This window comes from Salmo salar, chromosome 18 (assembly GCF_965601325.2).
Source record: "Salmo salar chromosome 18, fSalSal1, whole genome shotgun sequence".
Taxonomy (NCBI): Eukaryota; Metazoa; Chordata; class Actinopteri; order Salmoniformes; family Salmonidae; genus Salmo; species Salmo salar.
In genome coordinates, this window is record NC_138308.1 from 35178976 (window position 1) to 35205567 (window position 26592).

General features: G+C 43.9%; 1 protein-coding gene and 1 long non-coding RNA gene across 2 annotated transcripts in view; one reads left to right on the forward strand and one right to left on the reverse strand.

The window, feature by feature from the left end:
• The first annotated feature begins 54 nt into the window (after window positions 1–54).
• LOC145861736 (uncharacterized) lies at window positions 55–7065 on the forward strand. Its single transcript, XR_014381373.1, has 2 exons — window positions 55–653; window positions 4653–7065. It is a non-coding gene; the product is annotated as an uncharacterized LOC145861736 (long non-coding RNA).
• Window positions 7066–8181: 1116 nt separating this feature from the next.
• LOC106577368 (neutral amino acid transporter A) overlaps window positions 8182–26592 on the reverse strand; it is a 40470-nt gene continuing 22059 nt past the window's right edge. Inside the window, exons 4-8 of the mRNA XM_014155332.3 lie at window positions 25723–25889; window positions 25134–25367; window positions 18286–18480; window positions 17555–17689; window positions 8182–11436 (exon numbers count right to left, since the gene is read on the reverse strand). Of these exons, the coding sequence (XP_014010807.1) occupies window positions 11187–11436; window positions 17555–17689; window positions 18286–18480; window positions 25134–25367; window positions 25723–25889 (981 nt within the window). The 3' untranslated portion in view covers window positions 8182–11186. The remainder of the gene's footprint in view (window positions 11437–17554; window positions 17690–18285; window positions 18481–25133; window positions 25368–25722; window positions 25890–26592) is intronic.

Sequence of the window (26592 nt, forward strand, 5' to 3'; positions counted from 1 at the left end):
CCACAGCCTGTCGTTTCCAATGGGAACTCATGAGTCATAGTGGGCAGAACAAGCAAGGAAGGAGGGGCAGAGTCAAGAACGAGCCAGCAAGATCCTATTTGCTCGTTCCTGCATGTATTTACATATCTCCGTTGGGGAACGCCTATTCTGTGAAGTGAGCGTGGACAAAAACTAAATTGCCCGAGCACTCCTTCTGAACAACGCAATTTTTTGGGAAACTTTGACAGAGGGTAAAGTTTACAAATTCTAGTTTTGTGAACAAAAAAATGTATTTAAATGTTTAATCGAAGAGAACATTTCCAGAATATTGGTCAAAATCCATCTTCTTCATTTCCGGCCACTGGGCGTCCTTTCTCCACCATAGTTGGTAATGAGTGGAAATGCCAAGCGGATGCTTCACATTTATACATCTGGTGAAATATCTGTCTCATTGTTATTTTTGTGGCTACTCGGGCAAGTGACGTTGGTGTCACATGCCTCGTGTTTACAATGGCCCACGCAACAGGCGTCAACACTGCGTGGAGTACAGAGTACAGTGTTGATCATCAATCAAGCAACAAAGCCCTTTTTACATCAGCAGGAATTACTTTTACAGTAGCCTAATCCCAGTACTCCAAATAGCAAGCAGAAGCACAGTGGCCAGGAACAATTCAGTAAGTACATTGAAACTAAGAGACGAACCAGGGTCAGAGGGGAGGCCCTCCGGTGGTCAACGCATATAGCAGACAATGAAAGCGCTTACAATATTCGATGATTACATTTCTCTAAGACAAGCAATAGGCTACATGTCCACCACCAAGTCAAATCAAATTGTATTTGTCACAGGCGCCGAATACAACAAGTGTATTCTTACAGTGAAATGCGTAAGTACAAGCCCTTATTAACCAACAATGCAGTTTGAAGAAAAATACGGTTTAAGTATTTACTAAATTAAAAAAGTAAGAATATAGAAAAATAACAAATAATTAAAGAGCAACAATAAAATAACAGTAACGAGGCTATATACAGGGGGGTACCGGTACAGAGTCAATGTGCAGGGGCACAGGCTAGTTGAGGTAATTGAGGTAAAACGTACATTACCAGTCAAAAGTTTGGGCACACCTGCTCATTCAGGGGTTTTTCTTTATTTTTTACTATTTTCTACATTGTAGAATAATAGTGAAGACATCAGAACAATGAAATAACACATATGGAATCATGTAGTAACCAAAAAGTGTTAAACAAATCAAAGTTGAATTTAGATTCTTCAAAGTAGCAACCCTTTGCCTAATGACAGGTTTGCACACTCTTGGCATTCTCTTAACCAGCTTCACCTGAAATGCTTTTCCAACAGTCTTGAAGGAGTTCCCACATATGCTGAGCACTTGTTGGCTGCTTTTCCTTCACTTTGAGTGTGCAAAGCTGTCATCAAGGCAAAGGGTGGCTATTTGAAGAATCTCAAATGTAAAATATATTTTGATTTCTTTAACACTTTTTTGGTTACTACATGATTCCATATGTGCTAAACAGTTTTAGCTAAACAGTTGGGGCTCAAAACAGGTGTCCTGAATGATGGGTCTCCACTGATTTGTCCTATATCGCTATCTGTTCTATATTTCTATCTGTTTTTTATCTGTTCTGTATCTCTTCTATATCTCTATCTGTTCTATATCTGTTTCATATCTGTTCTATATCTCTATCTGTTGTATAGCTGTCCTATATCTATATCTGTTCTCTATCTGTCCTATATCTCTATCTGTTTTATATCTATATATGTTCTATATCTGTTCTTTATCTCTATTTGTTCTATATCTTTATCTGTTCTATATCTCTATCTGTTCTATATCTCTATCTGTTCTATATCTGTATATGTTCTATATCTGTTCTTTATCTCTATTTGTTCAATATCTTTATCTGTTCTATATATGTTCTATATATTTATCTGTTCTATATCTCTATCTGTTTTATATCTGTTCTATATTTCTATCTGTTCTATATCTATATCTGTTCTTTATCTCTGTCTGTTTAATATATATTCTATATCTATATCTGTTCTACATCTATCAGTTCTACATCTATATCTGTTCTTTATCTCTATCTGTTTTATTTAAAAAAGTCCACAGACCCACTCCAAAAAGGCTTTCGGAGCCATCATCGACTCACTGGGTCTTGTCCAACATGTCTCCGGACCTACTCACTGCCACAGTCATACTCTGGACCAAGTTTGTCCCGTGGAATAAATGTTGTGGATCTCAATGTTTTTCATCATAATCCTGGACTATTGGACCACCATTTTATTACGTTTGCAATCGCAACAAATAATCTGCTCAGACCACAACCAAGGATCATCAAAAGTCGTGGTATAAATACTCGGACAACCCAAAGATTCGTAGATGCTCCTCCAGACTCCCTCCGTCTACCCGAGGACGTCAGAGTACAAAAATCAGTTAACCACCTAACTGAGGAACTCAATTTAACCTTTCACAATACTCTAGATGCAGTCGTACCCCTAAAAACAAAAAACATTTGTCATAAGAAACTAGCTCCCTGGTATACAGAAAATACCCGAGCTCTGGATCAAGCTTCCAGAAAATTGGAACGTAAATGGCGCCACACCAACCTGGAAGTCTTCGGACTAGCTTGGAAAGCCAGTACCGTGCAGTATCGAAGAGCCCTCACTGCTGCTCGATCATCCTATTTTTCCAACTTAATTGAGGAAAATAAGAACAATCCAACATTTATTTTTGATACTGTCGCAAAGCTAACTAAAAAGCAGCATTCCCCAAGAGAGGATGGCTCTCACTTCAGCAGTAATAAATTCATGAACTTCTTTGACGAAAAGATCATGATCATTAGAAAGCAAATTACGGACTCCTCTTTAAATCTGTGTATTCCTCCAATGCTCAGTTGTCCTGAGTCTGCACAACTCTGCCAGGACCTAGGATCAAGGGAGATACTCAAGTGTTTTAGTACTATATCTCTTGACACAATGATGAAAATAATCATGGCCTCTAAACCTTCAAGCTGCATACTGGACCCTATTCCAACTAAACTACTGAAAGAGCTGCTTCCTGTGCTTGGCCCTCCTATGTTGAACATAATAAACGTCTCTCTATCCACCGGATGTGTACCAAACTCACTAAAAGTGGCAGGAATAAAGCCTCTCTTGAAAATATAAAAAACTATCGGCCTATATCGAATCTCCCATTCCTCTCAAAAAAAAATGAAAAAGCTGTTGCACAGCAACTCACTGCCTTCCTGAAGACAAACAATGTATACGAAACGCTTCAGTCTGGTTTTAGACCCCATCATAGCACTGAGACTGCACTTGAGGAAGGTGGTAAATTACCTTTTAATGGCGTCAGACCGGGGCTCTGCATCTGTCCTCATGCTCTTAGACCTTAGTGCTGCTTTTGATACCATTGATCACCACCAAAAATCAGAAACGTTCTGTCCAGAAATGGTGCAGAAAAATATATCCATGCTTTTGTCACTTCTAGGTTAGACTACTGCAATGCTCAACTTTCCGGCTACCCGGATAAAGCACTAAATAAACTTCAGTTAGTGCTAAACACGACTGCTAGAATCTTGACTAGAACTCAAAAATTTGATCATATTACTCCAGTGCTAGCCTCTCTACACTGGCTTCCTGTTAAGGCAAGGGCTGATTTCAAGGTTTTACTACTAACCTACAAAGCATTACATGGGCTTACTCCTACCTATCTTTCTGATTTGGTCATGCCGTACATACCTACACGTACGCTACGGTCACAAGACGCAGGCCTCCTTACTGTCCCTAGAATTTCTAAGCAAACAGCTGGAGGCAGGGCTTTCTGCTATAGAGCTCAATTTTTATGGAATGGTCTGCCTACCCATGTGAGAGACGCAGACTCGGTCTCAACCTTTAAGTCTTTATTGAAGACTCATCTCTTCAGTAGGTCCTATGATTGAGTGTAGTCTGGCCCAGGAGTTTGAAGGTGAACGGAAAGGCACTGGAGCAACAAACCGCCCTTGCTATCTTTGCCTGGCCGGTTCCCCTCTCTCCACTGGGATTCTCTGCCTCCTATTTTTCTAACTTAATTGAACGGGGTAGGCAGACCATTCCATAAAAATTGAGCTCTATAGGAGAAAGCCCTGCCTCCAGCTGTTTGCTTAGAAATTCTAGGGACAGTAAGGAGGCCTGCGCCCTATTACAGGGGCTGAGTCACTGGCTTACTGGTGCTCTTCCATGCCGTCCCTAGGAGGGGTGCGTCACTTGAGTGGGTTGAGTCACTGACGTGATCTTCCTGTCCGGGTTGGCGCCCCCCCTTGGGTTGTGCCGTGGCGGAGATCTTTGTGGACTATACTCGGCCTTGTCTCAGGATGGTAAGTTGGTGGTTAGAGATATCCCTCTAGTGGTGTGGGGGCTGTGCTTTGGCAAAGTGGGTGAGGTTATATCCTGCCTGTTTGGCCCTGTCCGGGGGTATCGTCAGATGGGGCCACAGTGTCTCCCGACCCCTCCTGTCTCAGCCTCCAGTATTTATGCTGCAGTAGTTTATGTGTCGGGGGGCTAGGGTCAGTTATATCTGGAGTATTTCTCCTGTCTTATCCGGTGTCCTGTATGAATTTTAAGTATGCTCTCTCTAATTCTCACTCTCTTTCTTTCTCTCTTTCTTTCTTTCTTTCTCACCCAGGTGGGACGCCAGGTGGTACCCCTAGAGGGGGTACTGTCATGCCTGTTCCCACTCATCCTCCCCCTTGAGGGTGCCAGTCTCTCCAGGATTACGCAATCAAGCCACCATTAGTACGCACACCTGCCTTTCCCAGTCGCGCGCATCTGCGCTCATTGGACTCAGCTGAACTCTATTACTTGTGTTTTTGCCTTCCCTTTAACTGTCTGTTCCCAAGCTCTGTTCCATGCTTTGGGATTTATGTTTGTCATATGTCCTAGTTTACCCGTGTGCTAACGCTGTTCCTGTCGTGTTCTATGTCCGTCCCTGATTAAATGTTTGACTCCCCGTACCTGCTTCTGCTGTCCGGCGTCACTCCTTACAACATCTATATCTGTTCTTTATCTCTATTTGTTCTATATCTTTATCTGTTCTATATCTTTTCTATATCTCTATCTGTTCTATATCTCTATCTGTTCTATATCTGTATCTGTTCTATATCTGTTTTTTTTTTATCTCTGTCTGTTCTTTATCTCTATCTGTTTTATATCTGTTCTATGTCTATATCTGTTCTATATCTCTATCAGTTCTATATCTGTTCTAAATCTATGTCTGTTCGTTATCTCTATCTGTTCTATATCTGTTCTCTATCTCTCTGTTCTATATCTCTATCTGTTTTATATCTGTTATAAATCTATATCTGTTATATATCTCTATCGGTTCTACATCTCTGTCTGTTCTATATCTTTATCTGTGCTATATCTCTGTCTGTTCTCTGTCTCTATCTGTTTTATATCTCTATACCTATCTGTTCTATATCTATCTGTTCTATATCTGTTCTATATCTCTATCTTTTTTATATCTGTTCTATATCTGTCTGTTCTCTGTCTCTATCTGTTTTATATCTCTATCTCTATCTGTTCTATATCTCTGTCTGTTAAATATCTCTATCTATTCTATATCCTACCTGTGTATATCTCAATCTGTTCTATATCTATATCTGTTCTATATCTCTATCTAATCAATATCCTACCTGTGTTTTATCGCTATCTGTTCTATCTCTATCTGTTCTATATCTATATCTGTTCTATAGCTCTATCTAATCTATAACCTACCTGTGTATATCTCTATCTGTTCTATATCTCTATCTAATCTATATCCTACCGGTGTATTTCTCTATCTGTTCTATATCTCTATCTAATCTATATCTATATCTGTTCTATATCTCTATCTATTTTATATCCCACCTGTGTATATCTCTATCTGTTCTAATCCTACCTGTGTATATATCTATATGTTCTATATCTCTATCTGTTCTATATCCTACCTGTGTATATATCTATCTGTTCTATGTGGTTGTTGTGATCTATGCCATGTTTTCTGTAAATGTTGATGGTTTTATGTCTTTGACATAGTGCTCTTGAATGCTGGACAAATTTCCTGTAAAAGGCCTAATAAATGAACTGAACTGATTATGGGGCATGATCACTGAGCCAACCATCTGTAGTAGGCTGAGATACCTCTCAATTGGCTTTGCAACGTTAAACAAGGCACAAAGAGACTTGTAGCTGTTGTGGTCCATTTTAGCTAAGTTGGTAGAGCATAGCGCTCGTAACGCCAGGGTAGTGGGTTTGATTCCCGGAACCACCCATATATAATATGTATGCAGTATGACTGTAAGTCTCTTTGGATAAAAGCGTCTGCTAAATGGCATATATTATTATATTATACAGTGCCTTCAGAACGTATTCACACCCCTTGACTTTTTCAAAATGTTGTGTTACACGGTGGGATTAAAATGGATTGAATGTCATTTTTTGTCAACGATCTACACAAAACACTCTGTAATGTCATAGTGGAAGAACAATGAACATTTGTTAAAAATGTTTTAAAAAAAACCACTAATATTCCGTTTTTCTGGGTAAGTCGCTAAAAGATTTGCACATTATTCTTTAGCTTTTCAAGCTGATTTAAGTCAAAACTGTAACTAGACCACTCAGGAACATTCAATGTCATCTCCAGTGTTGTCACATCCTGACCAGTAATAGGGGTTATTTGTTATTGTAGTGTGGTCAGGACGTGGCAGGGGGTATTTGTTTTATGTGGTTCGGGCTGGTGGTGTTAGTAGTAGGGTGTTTGATTTATTATTCCGGGTTTTGGGCACTGTTCTATGTTAATGTATTTCTATGTTCAGTCTAGTCATTTGTATTTCAATGTTTAGTTAATTGGGGGTTGGACTCTCAATTGGAGGCAGGTGTTTTCTCGTTGCCTCTGATTGAGGGTCCTATAAATAGGTATGTGTTTGTGTTAGTATTTTGTGGGAGATTGTTCTTGTTTAGCTGTGTGTGCCTGACAAGACTGTTATCGTCGTGTTTTTTATATACGTGTGTTTATTTTGGTTTTCCTTTGTCCGTTAATAAAAGATGTGTACATTTTCCCGCTGCGTCTTGGTCTCAACCCTACGACAACCGTGACAAGTGTAGATTTGGCCTCGTGTTTTAGGTTATTGTCCTGCTGAAAGGTGAATTTGTATCCCAGTGTCTGTAGGAAAATAAACTGAACCAGGTTTTTCTCTAGGATTTTTGTCTGTGCTTAGCTCTATTCCGTTTCTTTTTATCCTAAAAAAAACTCCCCAGTCCTTGCCGATGACGAGCATACCCATAACATGATGCAGCCACCACAATGCTTGAAAATATGAAGAGTGGTACTCAGTGATGTGTTGGATTTGCCCCAAACATGGCACTTTGTATTCAGGACATAAAGTACATTTCTTTGCCACATTTTTTGCAATGTTGCCTTATTGCAAACAGGATGCATGTTTTGGAATATTTTTATTCTGTACAGGCTTCCTTCTTTTCCCTCCTGTCATTTAGGTTAGTATTGTGGAGTAACTACAATGTTGTTGGTCCATCCTCAGTTTTCTCCTATCGCAGCCATTAAACTCTGTAACTGTTTTAATGTCACCATTGGCCTAATAGTGAAATCCCTGAGCGGTTTCCTTCCTCTCCGGCAAGTGAATTAGCAAGGACGCCTGTTTTTGTAGTGACTGGGTGTCTTGATACACCATCCAAAGTGTAATTAATATATTCACCATGCTCATATTCAATTTCTGCTTTTAAAAATGTTTACCCCTCTACCAATAGGTGCCCTTCTTTGCGAGGCATTAGAAAACCTCCCTGGTCTTTGTAGTTGAATCTGTGTTTGAAATTCACAGCTCGACTGAGGAACCTTACAGATAATTTTATGTGTGGGGTACAGAGATGAGGTAGTCATTCAAAAATCATGTTAAACACTATTATTGTACACGGAGTGAGTCCATGGAACTTACACTACATATTTTCATCCAAGCCTCACTGGGGCACATAACGCCGTCTAGACAGACAGGTTGCCTTCCACAATGTACCAGCATAGGACTGGGATTTCCAAGACTTACCTATATGCCCACCTAAACATGTATTTTTGACATGGGTACACCTCTAACCTCATCTCCAGTCTGATTCTGGTATACCAACAGACTAGGCTGCTATTCAGACAATCAGCAAACACCAGCAAATCATCTCTGTTGCGTGAAACACACATTTATATTTAATGGTAAAAGACAGAGACAAGTAAAAGAGACAGCTGTGTTACAAAGATAGACATCATCATTGCACAGGAAACATAGTAGTTATTCCTGTTGGTCAAAATACCACAAAACAAAATGGAGGACATACTTTCTAGCCTGCGTGCCAGATCTGTTTGTGCTACCATGTCATGCCACTCATTGCCATGCCAAACAGATTGTCTTGACAATTATAGCAATGGAGTTGGCAAGAGCACAACCAGAGCTGGACCAGGCTACATACTTTAGGCTGTAAGAGAAATAGTTCCACATCAGAGAAAGGCGTTAGGAACAGATGTGGCAACTAGAAATTGAGAGAAAATACCTAAATCGTATTTGAAATATACAAATTATACAAAATGTTAACGCAATTAGAATAAATAAAAATACCTTCATATAGCTTATTCAAGTACATATCTGTGATTGTTCCAGATTATTTCAACATATTCTCACGAATACTTTCAATTCAGTCAGCTTCAGGGTGAAAAAAAGATTTACAAGCATTATAAAAGTAAAGGGTTGTTCGATTGAAAGATGATCATGTTAAATAAAGAAAGAATATTCAAACGTAATGCTCCTTCTCACAACCAGTTTCTGTTTTCCAAAAAAGACATCATTCACTGTCAAACTACGTAGAGCCACAGTATTCCAATGACAGACTGGCAAACTTTTCACATTTTTAAGGACATGTTTAGAGTTTAAAGAATTCCCAAAGATCCTTACAAATCAGGGTGCATACAATTATGTATAAAACAGTTAATAACATAATTGTCCTTGCTAAAAACTGCTTCAACAAACGATTAGTCTGAGTAGAAGTGGAATTGGAACAGAGTTGGTACATTAGTGAGTTAGTGCAACATAATTTCCCCCATAAATCAGAGTAAATCATTTCTAGCAAACAGCAATAGTGATTCATTACAAAGAAATAAGAAATCAATTTGACCAGATAAACTAGGCCACATTGGCCCATATAGGAACAAATTAAATGAAAACGCTGTACTTTCACGTGCTTGCTCCATTCTCATGACAGAACTCAAAACATTGAGCCACGCCACCACAAGGTGGCAGCAGAACCACTACACCACGCCACCACTAGGTAGCAGCAGAACCACTTCGCCACACCATGCCACCACTAGGTGGCAGCAGAACCACTACACCATGCCATCACTAGGTGGCAGCAGAACCACTACACCATGCCACCACTAGGTGGCAGCAGAACCACTACACCATGCCACCACTAGGTGGCAGCAGAACCACTACACCATGCCATCACTAGGTGGCAGCAGAACCACTACACCATGCCATCACTAGGTGGCAGCAGAACCACTACACCATGCCATCACTAGGTGGCAGCAGAACCACTACACCATGCCATCACTAGGTGGCAGCAGAACAACTATGCCATTGCTGTAATATGATCATTATTTTGTACATTTTAGTCATTCGTAAAACATACACGTATCCCATAGATGTATCTAGCAACAGGAAAAGGCTGCTCTAACAACTTTGGCAGTTTCCTTCATGTCCAGGGATATAGATAAATACTATTAGCAGTCAATAATGAGAGCATGCCTTTATCAATGCCCATGTGTCGTCCCAAATGGCTATTCCTTACATAGTGCAATGCTTGTTAACCAGCAGCCCTATGGGGCAAAATGTAGTGCACTATATATGGAACACGGTGCCGGGCTCAGGTTAAAAGAAGTGCACTATATAGGGAACAGGGTACCATTTGTAACACAGCCCGTCTAACCATCCTTCCTCTCAATTCAAAAAGAAAAAGTTCCAAAGAACATATGTTTTGGTTTCTTCAGTAAATGAAACCCATAGTAGCAAGGGTCTGGGACATCACTGATGGAGGCAACATATATTCTCACAACAATAGAAGGATAGGACAGCCCTTGTTGGCCTCAGTCTGCACTTTAACAGTTCAGTAAATGGAGTGTGCTCACCACCATCTTTCCATGCATTGCCCAAGGGGTAAATCCTACTGTAACTTCCATTTAAGGCAAATGTCCACTTAGTCATGCATTGATGTCAATGTGAGACAAAGTGAAAATTAAACTTAAGTAGAAGTTAGGATTTGCCCTAATTGAACCTGCACTATATCAACACAGATCCTTATGGTCCTAAATCCAATATTAGATACAGGCACCATAGCAGGCCATTGGGTCAGTAGGTTCTAATACATAAACAGAAGGTCAACTGTGGCTCTTCCTCAATATTTACCCAAAATATTTGAGAGACTTTTGTCATTCGAGGGGTTAATGTTTCACGTTCTGGGTTGACTATCGACAGAAAACAAACAAAAACCTCCAGGTCAGTTAGTAAATGATTCTCCTTCCTATCTGCCTTGTGAGGTCACAGCCACGTCACGGTTAGGAGAGATTCCCTTTTTTAGATTCTATGTCTAACAGACCACTCTCACAAAACCAGAAAGCAGCCTGGATTCAATTTGAGCAAGATTCATTCTAAAGGGCGAGGCTAACCTTCTTGTGGCTTTTAAATACACTTTTACAATACTCCAAATAGGAAGTACCACAATATAAAACAAACATGACGTCACCTCACGAGAACTTTATCTAGGGCACTTTTTTCCTAGAAGTGAAATGACTTATGAACTGTTTTAAGAGGTATGGTGAAGGTGGTCAGAGTTGATTCAGAGTCGATTCACAGTCGATTCGGTTGACTCGGTTGTGTGTCAGGAGTAGCAGCAGCAGCATCGTAACCTTAGACACCAGAGGAGGCTGGTGAGGGGAGGACGGCTAATAATAATGTCTGGAATGGAGTGAATGTAATTACATCAAACACAAAGAAAACCATATATTTGATGTGTTTTGATATCATTCCATTAATTTCGTTCCAGGCCTTGCTATGAGTCCGTCCTCCGAATTGAAGTGCCACCAGCCACCACTGATTGTAACCATAGAGACCGAATTCACAGTTGTTTTACGAGTTCACAGGACAGACTCAATGGCTTCCGCGGTCTCCCTGGGGGATTGGTCGCCCGCTGAACCCAGGGTTTGGTGCGTGACGAGCGGGGAGGTCTCCTCGTCAGCCTGGGCGTTGGCTACCGCTTCCACCAGGACCTCCGCTAGCTCCTCCCCCAGGTGCTGTTGTTTCTTCATCTCCTGTTGGTTGATGTGGTGGAGGATCCCCGCCCCCAGGGCGTCTCCCTCCACGTTCACTACGGTGGTGGTGCGGTCCCTGCAAACACACACGCACATAAGTACATGTACATACGCACACATACACACGTACACACCCAAACACACACAATTTATTAGGATACTTTTTGTCAGAAGCTAAGCAGTAAATCAAGTCTGCTAAGATGAATCAGGAGCTCTCTTTAACTGTTAGCATACATCTAATGTAACATAACCCTAGTTGATATGATGAATCAGGAGCCCTCTTTAACGGTTAGCATACATCTAATGTAACATAACCCTAGTTGATATGATGAATCAGGAGCCCTCTTTAACGGTTAGCATACATCTAATGTAACATAACCCTAGTTGATATGATGAATCAGGAGCTCTCTTTAACGGTTAGCATACATCTAATGTAACATAACCCTAGTTGATATGATGAATCAGGAGCTCTCTTTAACTGTTAGCATACATCTAATGTAACATAACCCTAGTTGCTATGATGAATCAGGAGCTCTCTTTAACGGTTAGCATACATCTAATGTAACATAACCCTAGTTGATATGATGAATCAGGAGCTCTCTTTAACGGTTAGCATACATCTAATGTAACATAACCCTAGTTGATATGATGAATCAGGAGCCCTCTTTAACGGTTAGCATACATCTAATGTAACATAACCCTAGTTGATATGATGAATCAGGAGCCCTCTTTAACGGTTAGCATACATCTAATGTAACATAACCCTAGTTGCTATGATGAATCAGGAGCTCTCTTTAACTGTTAGCATACATCTAATGTAACATAACCCTAGTTGCTATGATGAATCAGGAGCCCTCTTTAACGGTTAGCATACATCTAATGTAACATAACCCTAGTTGCTATGATGAATCAGGAGCCCTCTTTAACTGTTAGCATACATCTAATGTAACATAACCCTAGTTGCTATGCAGAACACATCTATTTCTGTACAGGTCTACTGTCTACTGTACAGGTCTACTGTCTACTGTACAGGTCTACTGTCTACTGTACAGGTCTACTGTACAGGTCTACTGTCTACTGTACAGTCTACTGTACAGGTCTACTGTCTACTGCCTACTGTACAGGTCTACAGTCTACTGTACAGGTCTACAGTCTACTATCTACTGTACAGGTCTACTGTACAGGTCTACTGTCTACTGTACAGGTCTACTGTACAGGTCTACTGTCTACTGTACAGGTCTACTGTACAGGTCTACTGTCTACTGTACAGGTCTACTGTACAGGTCTACTGTACAGGTCTACTGTCTACTGTACAGGTCTACTGTACAGGTCTACTGTCTACTGTACAGGTCTACTGTACAGGTCTACTGTCTACTGCCTATTGTACAGGTCTACTGTACAGGTCTACAGTCTACTGTACAGGTCTACAGTCTACTGTACAGGTCTACAGTCTACTATCTACTGTACAGGTCTACTGTACAGGTCTACTGCCTACTGTACAGGTCTACTGTCTACTGTACAGGTCTACTGTACAGGTCTACTGTCTACTGTACAGGTCTACTGTCTACTGTACAGGTCTACTGTACAGGTCTACTGTCTACTGTACAGGTCTACTGTCTACTGTCTACTGTACAGGTCTACTGTACAGGTCTACTGTCTACTGTCTACTGTACAGGTCTACTGTCTACTGTACAGGTCTACTGTCTAGGTCTACTGTACAGGTCTACTGTACAGGTCTACTGTCTACTGTACAGGTCTACTGTCTAGGTCTACTGTACAGGTCTACTGTACAGGTCTACTGTCTACTGTACAGGTCTACTGTCTACTGTACAGGTCTACTGTCTAGGTCTACTGTACAGGTCTACTGTACAGGTCTACTGTCTACTGTACAGGTCTACTGTCTAGGTCTACTGTACAGGTCTACTGTCTACTGTACAGGTCTACTGTCTAGGTCTACTGTACAGGTCTACTGTACAGGTCTACTGTCTACTGTACAGGTCTACTGTCTAGGTCTACTGTACAGGTCTACTGTCTACTGTACAGGTCTACTGTACAGGTCTACTGTCTAGGTCTACTGTACAGGTCTACTGTCTACTGTACAGGTCTACTGTACAGGTCTACCGTCTAGGTCTACTGTACAGGTCTACTGTCTTTTTATTTTATTTATTTTATTTCACCTTTATTTAACCAGGTAGGCAAGTTGAGAACAAGTTCTCATTTACAATTGCGACCTGGCCAAGATAAAGCAAAGCAGTTCGACAACATACAAAAACACAGAGTTACACATGGAGTAAAACGACATATAATCAATAATATAGTAGAAAAATAAGACTATATACAATGTGAGCAAATGATGTGACATAAGGCAAAAAAGGCCATGGTGGCAGAGTAAATACAGTATAGCAAGTAAAACACTGGAATGGTAGATTTGTTATTTGAAGAAAGTTCAAAGTTAAAATATAAATAATATGGTGCAAAGGAGCAAAATAAATAAATACAGTAGGGAAGAGGTAGTAGTTTGGGCTAATTTTTTGATGGGCTATGTACAGGTGCAGTGATCTGTGAGCTGCTCTGACAGCTGGTGCTTAAAGCTAGTGAGGGAGATAAGTGTTTCCAGTTTCAGAGATTTTTGTAGTTCGTTCCAGTCATTGGCAGCAGAGAACTGGAAGGAGAGACGACCAAAGGAGGAGTTTTAGGGGTGACCAGAGAGATATACCTGCTGGAGCGCGTGCTACAGGTGGGTGCTGCTATGGTGACCAGTGAGCGGAGATAAGGGGGGACTTTACCTAGCAGGGTCTTGTAGATGACCTGGAGCCAATGTGTTTGGCGACGATTATAAAGCGAATGCCAGCCAACGAGAGTGTACAGGTCGCAGTGGTGGGTAGTATATGGGGCTTTGGTGACAAAACGGATGGCACTGTGATAGACTGCATCCAGCTTGTTGAGTAGAGTATTGGAGGCTATTTTGTAAATGACATCGCCGAAGTCGAGGATTGGTAGGATGGTCAGTTTTACGAGGGTATGTTTGGCAGCATGAGTGAAGGATGCTTTGTTGCGAAATAGGAAGCCAATTCTAGATTTAACTTTGGATTGGAGATGTTTGATGTGAGTCTGGAAGGAGAGTTTACAGTCTAACCAGACACCTAGGTATTTGTAGTTGTCCACAAATTCTAAGACAGAACCATCCAGAGATGTGATGCTGGACAGTTGGGCAGGTGCAGGCAGCGATCGGTTGAAGAGCATGCATTTAGTTTTACTTGTATTTAGGAGCAGTTAGAGACCACGGAAGGAGAGTTGTATGGCATTGAAGCTCGTCTGGAGGGTTGTTAACAGTGTCCAAAGAAGGGCCAGAAGTATACAGAATGGTGTCGTCTGTGTAGAGGTGGATCAGAGATTCACCAGCAGCAAGAGCGACATCATTGATGTATACAGAGAAAAGAGTTGGCCCAAGAATTGAACCCTGTGGTACCCCATAGAGACTGCCAGAGGTCCGGCAGGTTTACTGTACAGGTCTACTGTCTACTGTACAGGTCTACTGTCTACTGTACAGGTCTACTGTACAGGTCTACTGTCTACTGTCTACTGTACAGGTCTACTGTCTACTGTACAGGTCTACTGTATAGGTCTACTGTCTACTGTACAGGTCTACTGTCTACTGTACAGGTCTACTGTCTACTGTACAGGTCTACTGTATAGGTCTACTGTCTACTGTACAGGTCTACTGTCTACTGTACAGGTCTACTGTCTACTGTACAGGTCTACTGTACAGGTCTACTGTATAGGTCTACTGTCTACTGTATAGGTCTACTGTACAGGTCTACTGTCTACTGTACAGGTCTACTGTACAGGTCTACTGTCTACTGTACAGGTCTACTGTACAGGTCTACTGTCTACTGTACAGGTCTACTGTACAGGTCTACTGTCTACTGTACAGGTCTACTGTACAGGTCTACTGTCTACTGTACAGGTCTACTGTACAGGTCTACTGTCTACTGTACAGGTCTACTGTACAGGTCTACTGTCTACTATACAGGTCTACTGTACAGGTCTACTATACAGGTCTACTGTACAGGTCTACTGTCTACTGTACAGGTCTACTGTATACTGTACAGGTCTACTGTATAGGTCTACTGTCTACTGTATAGGTCTACTGTCTACTGTACAGGTCTACTGTACAGGTCTACTGTCTACTGTACAGGTCTACTGTCTACTGTACAGGTCTACTGTCTACTGCACATGTCTACTGTCTACTGTACAGGTCTACTGTCTACTGTATAGGTCTACTGTCTACTATACAGGTCTACTGTACAGGTCTACTGTACAGGTCTACTGTCTACTATACAGGTCTACTGTACAGGTCTACTGTACAGGTCTACTGTATAGGTCTACTGTCTACTGTACAGGTCTACTGTACAGGTCTACTGTATAGGTCTACTGTATAGGTCTACTGTACAGGTCTACTGTACAGGTCTACTGTATAGGTCTACTGTCTACTGTACAGGTCTACTGTATAGGTCTACTGTCTACTGTACAGGTCTACTGTAAGGTCTACTGTACAGGTCTACTGTATAGGTCTACTGTCTACTGTACAGGTCTACTGTATAGGTCTACTGTCTACTGTACAGGTCTACTGTACAGGTCTACTGTATAGGTCTACTGTCTACTGTACAGGTCTACTGTACAGGTCTACTGTACAGGTCTACTGTACAGGTCTACTGTATAGGTCTACTGTACAGGTCTACTGTACAGGTCTACTGTCTACTGTACAGGTCTACTGTATAGGTCTACTGTCTACTGTACAGGTCTACTGTACCGTCTACTGTATAGGTCTACTGTCTACTGTACAGGTCTACTGTACAGGTCTACTGTACAGGTCTACTGTATAGGTCTACTGTACAGGTCTACTGTACAGGTCTACTGTACAGGTCTACTGTACAGGTCTACGGTATAGGTCTACTGTACAGGTCTACGGTATAGGTCTACTGTACAGGTCTACTGTACAGGTCTACTGTACAGGTCTACTGTATAGGTCTACTGTCTACTATACAGGTCTACTGTACAGGTCTACTGTACAGGTCTACTGTCTACTATACAGGTCTACTGTACAGGTCTACTGTATAGGTCTACTGTCTACTGTACAGGTCTACTGTACAGGTCTACTGTATAGGTCTACTGTCTACTGTACAGGTCTACTGTATAGGTCTACTGTCTACTGTACAGGTCTACTGTATAGGTCTACTGTACAGGTCTACTGTATAGGTCTACTGTCTACTGTACAGGTCTACTGTATAGGTCTACTGTACAGGTCTACTGTATAGGTCTACTGTCTACTGTATAGGTCTACTGTCTACTGTACAGGTCTACTGTACAGGTCTACTGTCTACTGTACAGGTCTACTGTATAGGTCTACTGTACAGGTCTACTGTATAGGTCTACTGTACAGGTCTACTGTACTAGGTCTACTGTATAGGTCTACTGTACAGGTCTACTGTACAGGTCTACTGTATAGGTCTACTGTACAGGTCTACTGTACAGGTCTACTGTATAGGTCTACTGTATAGGTCTACTGTATAGGTCTACTGTACAGGTCTACTGTACAGGTCTACTGTATAGGTCTACTGTACAGGTCTACTGTATAGGTCTACTGTACAGGTCTACTGTATAGGTCTACTGTACAGGTCTACTGTACAGGTCTACTGTATAGGTCTACTGTATAGGTCTACTATACAGGTCTACTGTATAGGTCTACTGTATAGGTCTACTGCACTGACAGGTCTACTGTACAGGTCTACTGTATAGGTCTACTGTACAGGTCTACTGTATGTTACTGGAATGAACGTCTGATATTTTGATATAGCAGCTGGCCAAAATGAGTGAGTACATTAAGAGTGTGTCTATGCGTGTGTGTTTGTGTCTGTGTGTGTTTGTGCGTGTGTGCGCATGACCATGCATATATACAGAAATGTGTCTGTGTGCTTGTCTGCGTGTGTGTGTCTGTCCATGTGTGTGTGTGTGCTTGTCTGTGTGTGTGTGCTTGTCTGTGTACGTGTGTGTGTGCTTGTCTGTGTGTGTGTGCTTGTCTGTGTACGTGTGTGTATGCTTGTCTGTGTGTGCGTGTGTTTATGTCTGTCCGTGTGTGTGTGTCCATGTGTGCTTGCTGTATTGGTTCTCTATACTGTACATGTGTTACTTACACGATCCAGTCGACGGCCAGCATGAGTGACAGGTCGTTGGTGGGCAGGCCGATAGCCTCCAGGATGATGGCAATGGTGATGATACCCCCGGCTGGGATGCCTGCTGCGCCCACACTGGATGCTGTGGCTGTCACACTGTGGGAACAGAGCCACTGCATGTGATACATTGTCAGAGCATCAGACATAGGGTTGCAAAATTCCACTAACTTTCCCAAATTTCCCAGGTTGTAGGAATCTGGATTTCTGGCTTATTCCCTCCTGATTCCCGGGAATCTTCCAACTGGAATTTCTGAAAAACCTGGGAATTTTGCAAACCCCCTACCCACCATTCCTTCTGTCCCCACCCACCCTTCCTTCTGACCCCACCCTTCCTTCTGACCCCACCCACCATTCCTTCTGACCCCACCCACCCTTCCTTCTGACCCCACCCACCCTTCCTTCTGACCCCACCCACCCTTCCTTCTGTCGACACCCACCCTTCCTTCTGACGCCACCCACCCTTCCTTCTGACCCCACCCACCCTTCCTTCTGACCCCACCCACCCTTCCTTCTGACCCCACCCACCATCCCTTCTGACCCCACCCACCATCCCTTCTGACCCCACCCACCATCCCTTCTGTCGCCACCCACCATCCCTTCTGACCCCACCCACCATCCCTTCTTTCGCCACCCACCATTCCACCATTCCTTCTGACCCCACCCACCATTCCTTCTGACCCCACCCCACTCACAGGATGGTGAAGATCTGACCGGCGTTGAGCTCTATGTTGTTGAGCTGAGCGATGAAGACAGCCGCGACGCACTGGAAGATGGCCGCCCCGTCCATGTTGACGGTGGCTCCGATGGGAAGGATGAAACGACTGATCCGCTTGTCCACTCCGTTGTTCTCCTCTACACACTTCATCATGGAGGGCAGGGTCGCCGAGCTGAGGAGAGAGAGGGGGAGGGGTGGAGGGAGGGAGGGAGGGACCAGTAAGATACAGTGGTTAAATTACAGCATATTAATCTGGAACATTTTACAGTACTTTACTAGCAACTTCAGTTCCTCTGCTTTGACAATATTTACATGAGTATTCTGCAAGTGAAGATGTATTGAATAGCAAGAGAAGGAAGGGGAGAGAGGGAGAGAAATAGAGAGAGAATGAGAACGAGAGATAGCCACCCGAAAAACATATTGTAGTGTAACTTAAACCAAAACCCTTCCATACAGAGAGAGGGTAAAGACCACAGAACTAGAATGAATAGAAGTCAGAGGTTACCATCCCTTCTACTCATTCTATTTCTATGGTAAAGACCCTCCAGGAATGTCCTGGATCCCCATGGATTAGATAGAGAGGTGGTGGGGTCCAGGGTCTAAAGATTGAGGTTGGAACAACTCAGCCAAAGGTTTAGGTTACTTACAGCAGGCTACTTACAGCAGGTTACTTACAGCAGAGGATACTTGGAGACAATGTTTGTGTCCCAAATGGCACTACTTTTGACCAGAGCCCAGGTGTATGTTCAGGCTCTAGTCAAAAGTAGTGCACTATAGAGGGAATAGGGTGGGGTGTAGCCTTGGAGACAAAGCCTGCTAGCAATGCACTGCTAATGGACTGGGTTCATAGAGGTGGAGGGATTTACTGGGTAATCAGGTCACACTGGGTTCACAGAAGTGGAGGGATTTACTGGGTAATCAGGTCACACTGGGTTCACAGAAGTGGAGGGATTTACTGGGTAATCAGGTCACACTGGGTTCACAGAAGTGGAGGGATTTACTGGGTAATCAGGTCACACTGGGTTCACAGAAGTGGAGGGATTTACTGGGTAATCAGGTCACACTGGGTTCACAGAAGTGGAGGGATTTACTGGGTAATCAGGTCACACTGGGTTCACAGAAGTGGAGGGATTTACTGGGTAATCAGGTCACACTGGGTTCACAGAAGTGGAGGGATTTACTGGGTAATCAGGTCACACTGGGTTCACTGAAGTGGAGGGATTTACTGGGTAATCAGGTCACACTGGGTTCACAGAAGTGGAGGGATTTACTGGGTAATCAGGTCACACTGGGTTCACAGAAGTGGAGGGATTTACTGGGTAATCAGGTCACACTGGGTTCACTGAAGTGGAGGGATTTACTGGGTAATAAGGTCACACTGGGTTAGGGATTTACTGGGTAATCAGGTCACACTGGGTTAGGGATTTACTGGGTAATCAGGTCACACTGGGTTCACAGAAGTGGAGGGATTTACTGGGTAACCAGGTCACACTGGTTTGTTAATGTGTATACATTGATTGGCTGCTTTGTATGTTTGAGCTGATCTGAATCTTATGCAAAAAGCTCTTAAACGATGCCGAATGATAATTATCTTCCTGACACTGGTCAAAGACCCAAACAAGATGACTTTGAAGCGCCTCATCTGCTTCCTTCTATCCACCCCGTCTGACCAACGCTCTACAACCAGCGCCTCATCTGCTTCTTCCTATCCACCCCCGTCTGACCAACGCTCTACAACCAGCGCCTCATCTGCTTCCTTCTATCCACCCCCGTCTGACCAACGCTCTACAACCAGCGCCGCATCTGCTTCCTTCTATCCACCCCCGTCTGACCAACGCTCTACAACCAGCACCTCATCTGCTTCCTTCTATCCACCCCCGTCTGACCAACGCTCTACAACCAGCGCCTCATCTGCTTCTTCCTTTCCACCCCCGTCTGACCAACGCTCTACAACCAGCGCCTCATCTGCTTCCTTCTATCCACCCCCGTCTGACCAACACTACAACCAGCGCCTCATCTGCTTCCTTCTATCCACCCCTGTCTGACCAACACTACAACCAGCACCTCATCTGCTTCCTTCTATCCACCCCCGTCTGACCAACACTACAACCAGCGCCTCATCTGCTTCCTCCTATCCACCCCCGTCTGACCAACACTACAACCAGCGCCCATCTGCTTCCTTCTATCCACCCCCGTCTGACCAACGCTCCACAACCAGCGCCTCATCTGCTTCCTTCTATCCACCCCCGTCTGACCAACACTCTACAACCAGCGCCTCATCTGCTTCCTTCTATCCACCCCCGTCTGACCAACGCTCCACAACCAGCGCCTCATCTGCTTCCTTCTATCCACCCCCGTCTGACCAACACTCTACAACCAGCACCTCATCTGCTTCCTTCTATCCACCCCCGTCTGACCAACACTACAACCAGCGCCTCATCTGCTTCCTTCTATCCACCCCCGTCTGACCAACACTCTACAACCAGCGCCTCATCTACTTCCTTCTATCCACCCCCGTCTGACCAACGCTCTACAACCAGCGCCTCATCTACTTCCTTCTATCCACCCCCGTCTGACCAACGCTCTACAACCAGCGCCTCATCTGCTTCCTCCTATCCACCCCCGTCTGACCAACGCTCTACAACCAGCGCCTCATCTACTTCCTTCTATCCACCCCCGTCTGACCAACGCTCTACAACCAGCGCCTCATCTGCTTCCTTCTATCCACCCCCGTCTGACCAACACTATAACCAGCGCCCATCTGCTTCCTTCTATCCACCCCCGTCTGACCAACACTATAACCAGCGCCTCATCTGCTTCCTTCTATCCACCCCCGTCTGACCAACACTACAACCAGCGCCTCATCTGCTTCCTTCTATCCACCCCTGTCTGACCAACACTACAACCAGCACCTCATCTGCTTCCTTCTATCCACCCCCGTCTGACCAACACTATAACCAGCGCCTCATCTGCTTCCTTCTATCCACCCCCGTCTGACCAACACTATAACCAGCGCCTCATCTGCTTCCTTCTATCCACCCCCGTCTGACCAACACTACAACCAGCGCCTCATCTGCTTCCTTCTATCCACCCCCGTCTGACCAACACTACAACCAGCGCCTCATCTGCTTCCTTCTATCCACCCCCGTCTGACCAACACTACAACCAGCGCCTCATCTGCTTCCTTCTATCCACCCCCGTCTGACCAACACTACAACCAGCGCCTCATCTGCTTCCTTCTATCCACCCCCGTCTGACCAACACTACAACCAGCGCCTCATCTGCTTCCTTCTATCCACCCCCGTCTGACCAACACTACAACCAGCGCCTCATCTGCTTCCTTCTATCCACCCCCGTCTGACCAACACTACAACCAGCGCCTCATCTGCTTCCAGTGACAGTTTTTTATCCAACGAGAGACTGGGCCGACGGAAGCGCGGAGGTGGCCGCAGACAGGCGCACCGACGAGATGCTGCTCCCGACGGGGTAAGAACAAACAACTACCAGAGGCAGAGGGGACCGTTCACACGGTTCCAGAACCCACGAGACTGAGTGTCTTCAATTTATCAAGCAAGATATTGAGCCCTGCCCATGTCTCCTTGCTTAATAAAGGGTTATCTGTTGTATCTCAGTGCAACGATTTCGATGTTAAGGTAAACATCCATTTAAGGCAATACTTTAGCTCCCGTAATCGTGATATTTCTACTGAACATGTAGGTTGCTCACCTGCACATACTCTGACTCCTTTTAGAAGAGTTATTTTGTACCTCCAGCCAATCGCAATCAATCTATGGAGACATATTGCAGACTTGTTGAAAAAGATGTTGTTCATCTCCTTAAGAACAAACAGGAGTACATATCTTCCATAATTTACCTAAGAATGAAAAACAAGCTTTGCTTGATTTACAATCCGATACGTCAGTCCTTACCCTCCCTGCTGATAAGGGTGGGTCGGTTGTACAATCTGATACGTCAGTCCTTACCCTCCCTGCTGATAAGGGTGGGTCGGTGGTACAATCTGATACGTCAGTCCTTACCCCCCTGCTGATAAGGGTGGGTCGGTTGTACAATCTGATACGTCAGTCCTTACCCTCCCTGCTGATAAGGGTGGGTCGGTAGTACAATCTGATATGTCAGTCCTTACCCTCCCTGCTGATAAGGGTGGGTCGGTGGTACTGTCCGATACGTCAGTCCTTACCCTCCCTGCTGATAAGGGTGGGTCGGTGGTACAATCTGATACGTCAGTCCTTACCCTCCCTGCTGATAAGGGTGGGTCGGTGGTACAATCTGATACGTCAGTCCTTACCCTCCCTGCTGATAAGGGTGGGTCGGTGGTACAATCTGATACGTCAGTCCTTACCCTCCCTGCTGATAAGGGTGGGTCGGTGGTACAATCCGATACGTCAGTCCTTACCCTCCCTGCTGATAAGGGTGGGTCGGTGGTACAATCCGATACGTCAGTCCTTACCCTCCCTGCTGATAAGGGTGGGTCGGTGGTACAATCTGATACGTCAGTCCTTACCCTCCCTGCTGATAAGGGTGGGTCGGTTGTACAATCTGATACGTCAGTCCTTACCCTCCCTGCTGATAAGGGTGGGTCGGTGGTACAATCTGATACGTCGGTCCTTACCCTCCCTGCTGATAAGGGTGGGTCGGTGGTACAATCTGATACGTCGGTCCTTACCCTCCCTGCTGATAAGGGTGGGTCGGTTGTACTCATGGATAGGACTGTTTATGTAAATGAGTGTCATAGACAACTGTTTGACAACACCTTTTACAAGAAACTCAGAAGTGACCCCACTGCCCCATTTCACCAGCAGTATGATCTCTATTATTGAATGTCTTGATCCTCTCCCTGACAACTTTTGATGTTGAGTCATTATACACAAATATTCCACACAAGGGCAGTATTGAAGCTATGGAACATTTTCTTCTGCATCGTGACTCTAATGAACTACCTTCCAGTGCTGCATTATAACACTGGCTGAAATAGTACTCACACACAACTACTTCATGTTCCTAAGTGATTTCTTTATTCAGACGAAGGGTACTGCTATGGGATCCCCCATGGTTCCTAACTATGCTAATTTGTATGTGGGCTACATGGAGAAACAGGCCATTTTCAATCCTCTCAAAAAAAAAATTTCTTGCATAACATCATTATTTGGAAACGGCATATTGATGATATTTTTTTTCAATGGAGGGGTGATGCAAAACAGCTCCAGGCGTTCCATGCTTTTCTTAACTCCTGTTCTGAGCATCTGAGATTTACTATGCAATCTGATACACGTCAAATCAGTTTTCTTGATCTTCTGATCCTGTGTGAGGATAATGTTCTATACACTGATCTTTACAGGAAACCTACTGATCATAACAGTTTGAGGGCTGATAGTTGTCACCCGCTTCCCTTGAAAAACAGTCTGCCCTACAACCAATTCTGTCCAATCAAAAGAATTTGCAAAAAACAATCAGATTTGGACAGAAATATGGCTGAGACACAAAGAAAATTCAAGGAGAGGGGGTACAAAAATGGTCAGATTAATACTGCCATTGAGAAAATTCAAAACAAACCAAGACATGATCTTTTTCAAGGACAGTCTCGCAAAAAAAAAAAGCATTCTAACTACCTGCTATTCAAAGTGCTCTGAACAAATTAAGGGAATCGTTGGCACATTCTATGCTCCGATGACAGTATCAGTAATGTGGTTTCGGAGCCTCCCTTGATCGTATTCTCGCGGGGCAGAAATTTCAGAGATCAATTGGTAAACTCTGATTTTACCACCCCAAGATATCCCTACACAACATCTAATGGCTGTGCTCAATGCAATGGCACTTCTAAATGTAGATCCTTCAAAACACCCCCAAACAGGGAAACAGATCCCAATCAAAGGTGTTATTACGTGCTCCACTAAGGCAGTTATTTATCTTATAACTTGTCCTTGTGGTAAAAATGATGTGGGTAAAACAAAGCTCGAATTAAAAGGTACGAATCTCGGAGCATCGTAGCACCATTAGGTGATAAAACTCGATTTACCCAGTTACGGCCCACTTTTTGGAAGCAAACCACTCGATTTCGTCACTACGTTATATTGGTATCGAACATGTCACCCTCCCTAGGAGAGGGGGTGACCTCGACAATTTATTGTTAAAACGAGAGGCTGCCTGGATCTTTAATTTAAAGACTCTTGCTCCCTCCGGTCTCAATGTACTTTGATCTGAAGCCATTCTTGTGATTATTGCAAATGTTGTAGGCCTATGTAGCCAAATTGTATCTATGATTGTATGCTATCCATTCATGTTTTTGATATGTTATTTCTATATCTGAGAATTAACCAATGATATCCTTTGACATTATATAAACGAGTCACCCTGCAGTGTTTGTCATTATACCCTGATGAAGACAGCTTGTCTGTCGAAACGTTTTTCAAGCGTTCTACTCCGCTAACCAGCACCTCGCCTAAATTGGTGTGCGTTTCTTTTGCCTCTAGATTATTATGTTGTCACGTCTTCCCTAGACAGGTAGGCGGAGGAATACCTAGTACCCGGACAGGCAGAGGGATAGTACCCGGACAGGCAGAGGGATAGTACCCGGACAGGCAGAGGGATAGTACCCGGACAGGCAGAGGGATAGTACCCGGACAGGCAGTGGGATAGTACCCGGACAGGCAGAGGGATAGTACCCGGACAGGCAGAGGGATAGTACCCGGACAGGCAGAGGGATAGTACCTGGACAGGCAGAGGGATAGTACTGGTGGAGGGATAGTACCTAGACTGGTGGAGGGATAGTACCTGGACTGGTGAAGGGATACAGTAACAGAGGCCTACCTGGAGCAGGTGGCAAAGGCGGTGGTGAAGGGCGTGATGAGGCCGGACAGGAAGCTGAAGGGGTTCTTGCGTGTGAACCCAAAGTAGATGAGAGGCAGGACGACCCCCCCGTGGATGATATGACCCAGGACAGAGGCGAATATGTATTTCCCCAGACTGGTCACCAACAGAACCACATCCTCCATTTCCACAATCTTACTACCCACCAGGAACATGATGCCGAACGGGACGTACCTGAGGTAGGAGAAATATCGAAAGTATACCATTTGGTGAGGTGATGACTAACAGAATATTTATTTTTGCTGCAGATTTATATGAAAGGAAAAGCTAAAACATTTATCAGAAATGTAATTAAATGTTTAATTTGATTCAACATAAGTAGGCAGCTTCCCAGTCAAAAAGTAGCTTCTCATTTCAGTGTCAAATGCATAGCGTCAGCAGGCTACAACACCTCCTGCAGTTCTTAAGGAATAAACAGTACAGACTTTATCTAGTGAGCCATCAGAAGCTCCTCTTGTTTTCCCTTGGAAATAGTCTTGGGAACCAGGAGAGGCTAATCACATGATCTGGGTTGTTTAAGGTCACTCACCACATGATCCAGGACACCAGTACCATGGTGGCTTCATTGAAAGCGTTGAAGAAGCGTATGAGCTCCTCCCCCTCCTCTCCCAGCTTCCTCAGTGCCACCCCGAACACCATGGCAAAGAGAACCAGGCCCAAGATGTTCATACCATCTGGTTCTGTGCCCACAGGAACCTACATAGAACACATAACACACTTTTGTTTATGTATGGATGTTATTTAAAAAAAATTAAAAACACAGAACATCATAACACAGAATATCAAAGCATCAGAAAATAGAACATTAGAACATCAGAACATAGCCTTTCATTTAATTTGATTCAGTAGGCTACCGTTTAAATAGCCTCCTCAGATGATATTCAGCCCAGAGAAAAGAGCTATGCTCCCACTGACCCCTTCATGGGGGACCCACCACTATTGGCACTGGTCGGAGGAGGGTCTGCCATGTCTGTTCATCAGTACCCCTCAGACTGGTAATTCTCTGCCAATGAATGAGCCAAACATTTCTATGAGTGTCCCAAATGGTACCCTAATCCCTATAAATCATCATAGAGCCCTGGTTAAAAGTAGTGCACTATATAGAGCCCTGGTTAAAGTAGTGCACTATATAGGTAATAGAGTGCCATTTGGAACGCATGCCCATGTCAGTCTGGCAGCTGGGTACAAGAGGGTGATTCAGAAAGGGACTGGCCCTGTCCCCTCCAATCCTTGTCACCCCTCCCAGTCCCTGGTTCCTGTCTTCTCTTCCTCTACGGGCCCTGTGACGGCTGGGCCAAACTACCCAGCTGAGTGATGACATGGCTGGGCGTCCTTCCAGCCTCGCTTGGAGGTCAAGTCAACAAGTCAGAAAAATTGTCACGATCCAAGCCGAATACAG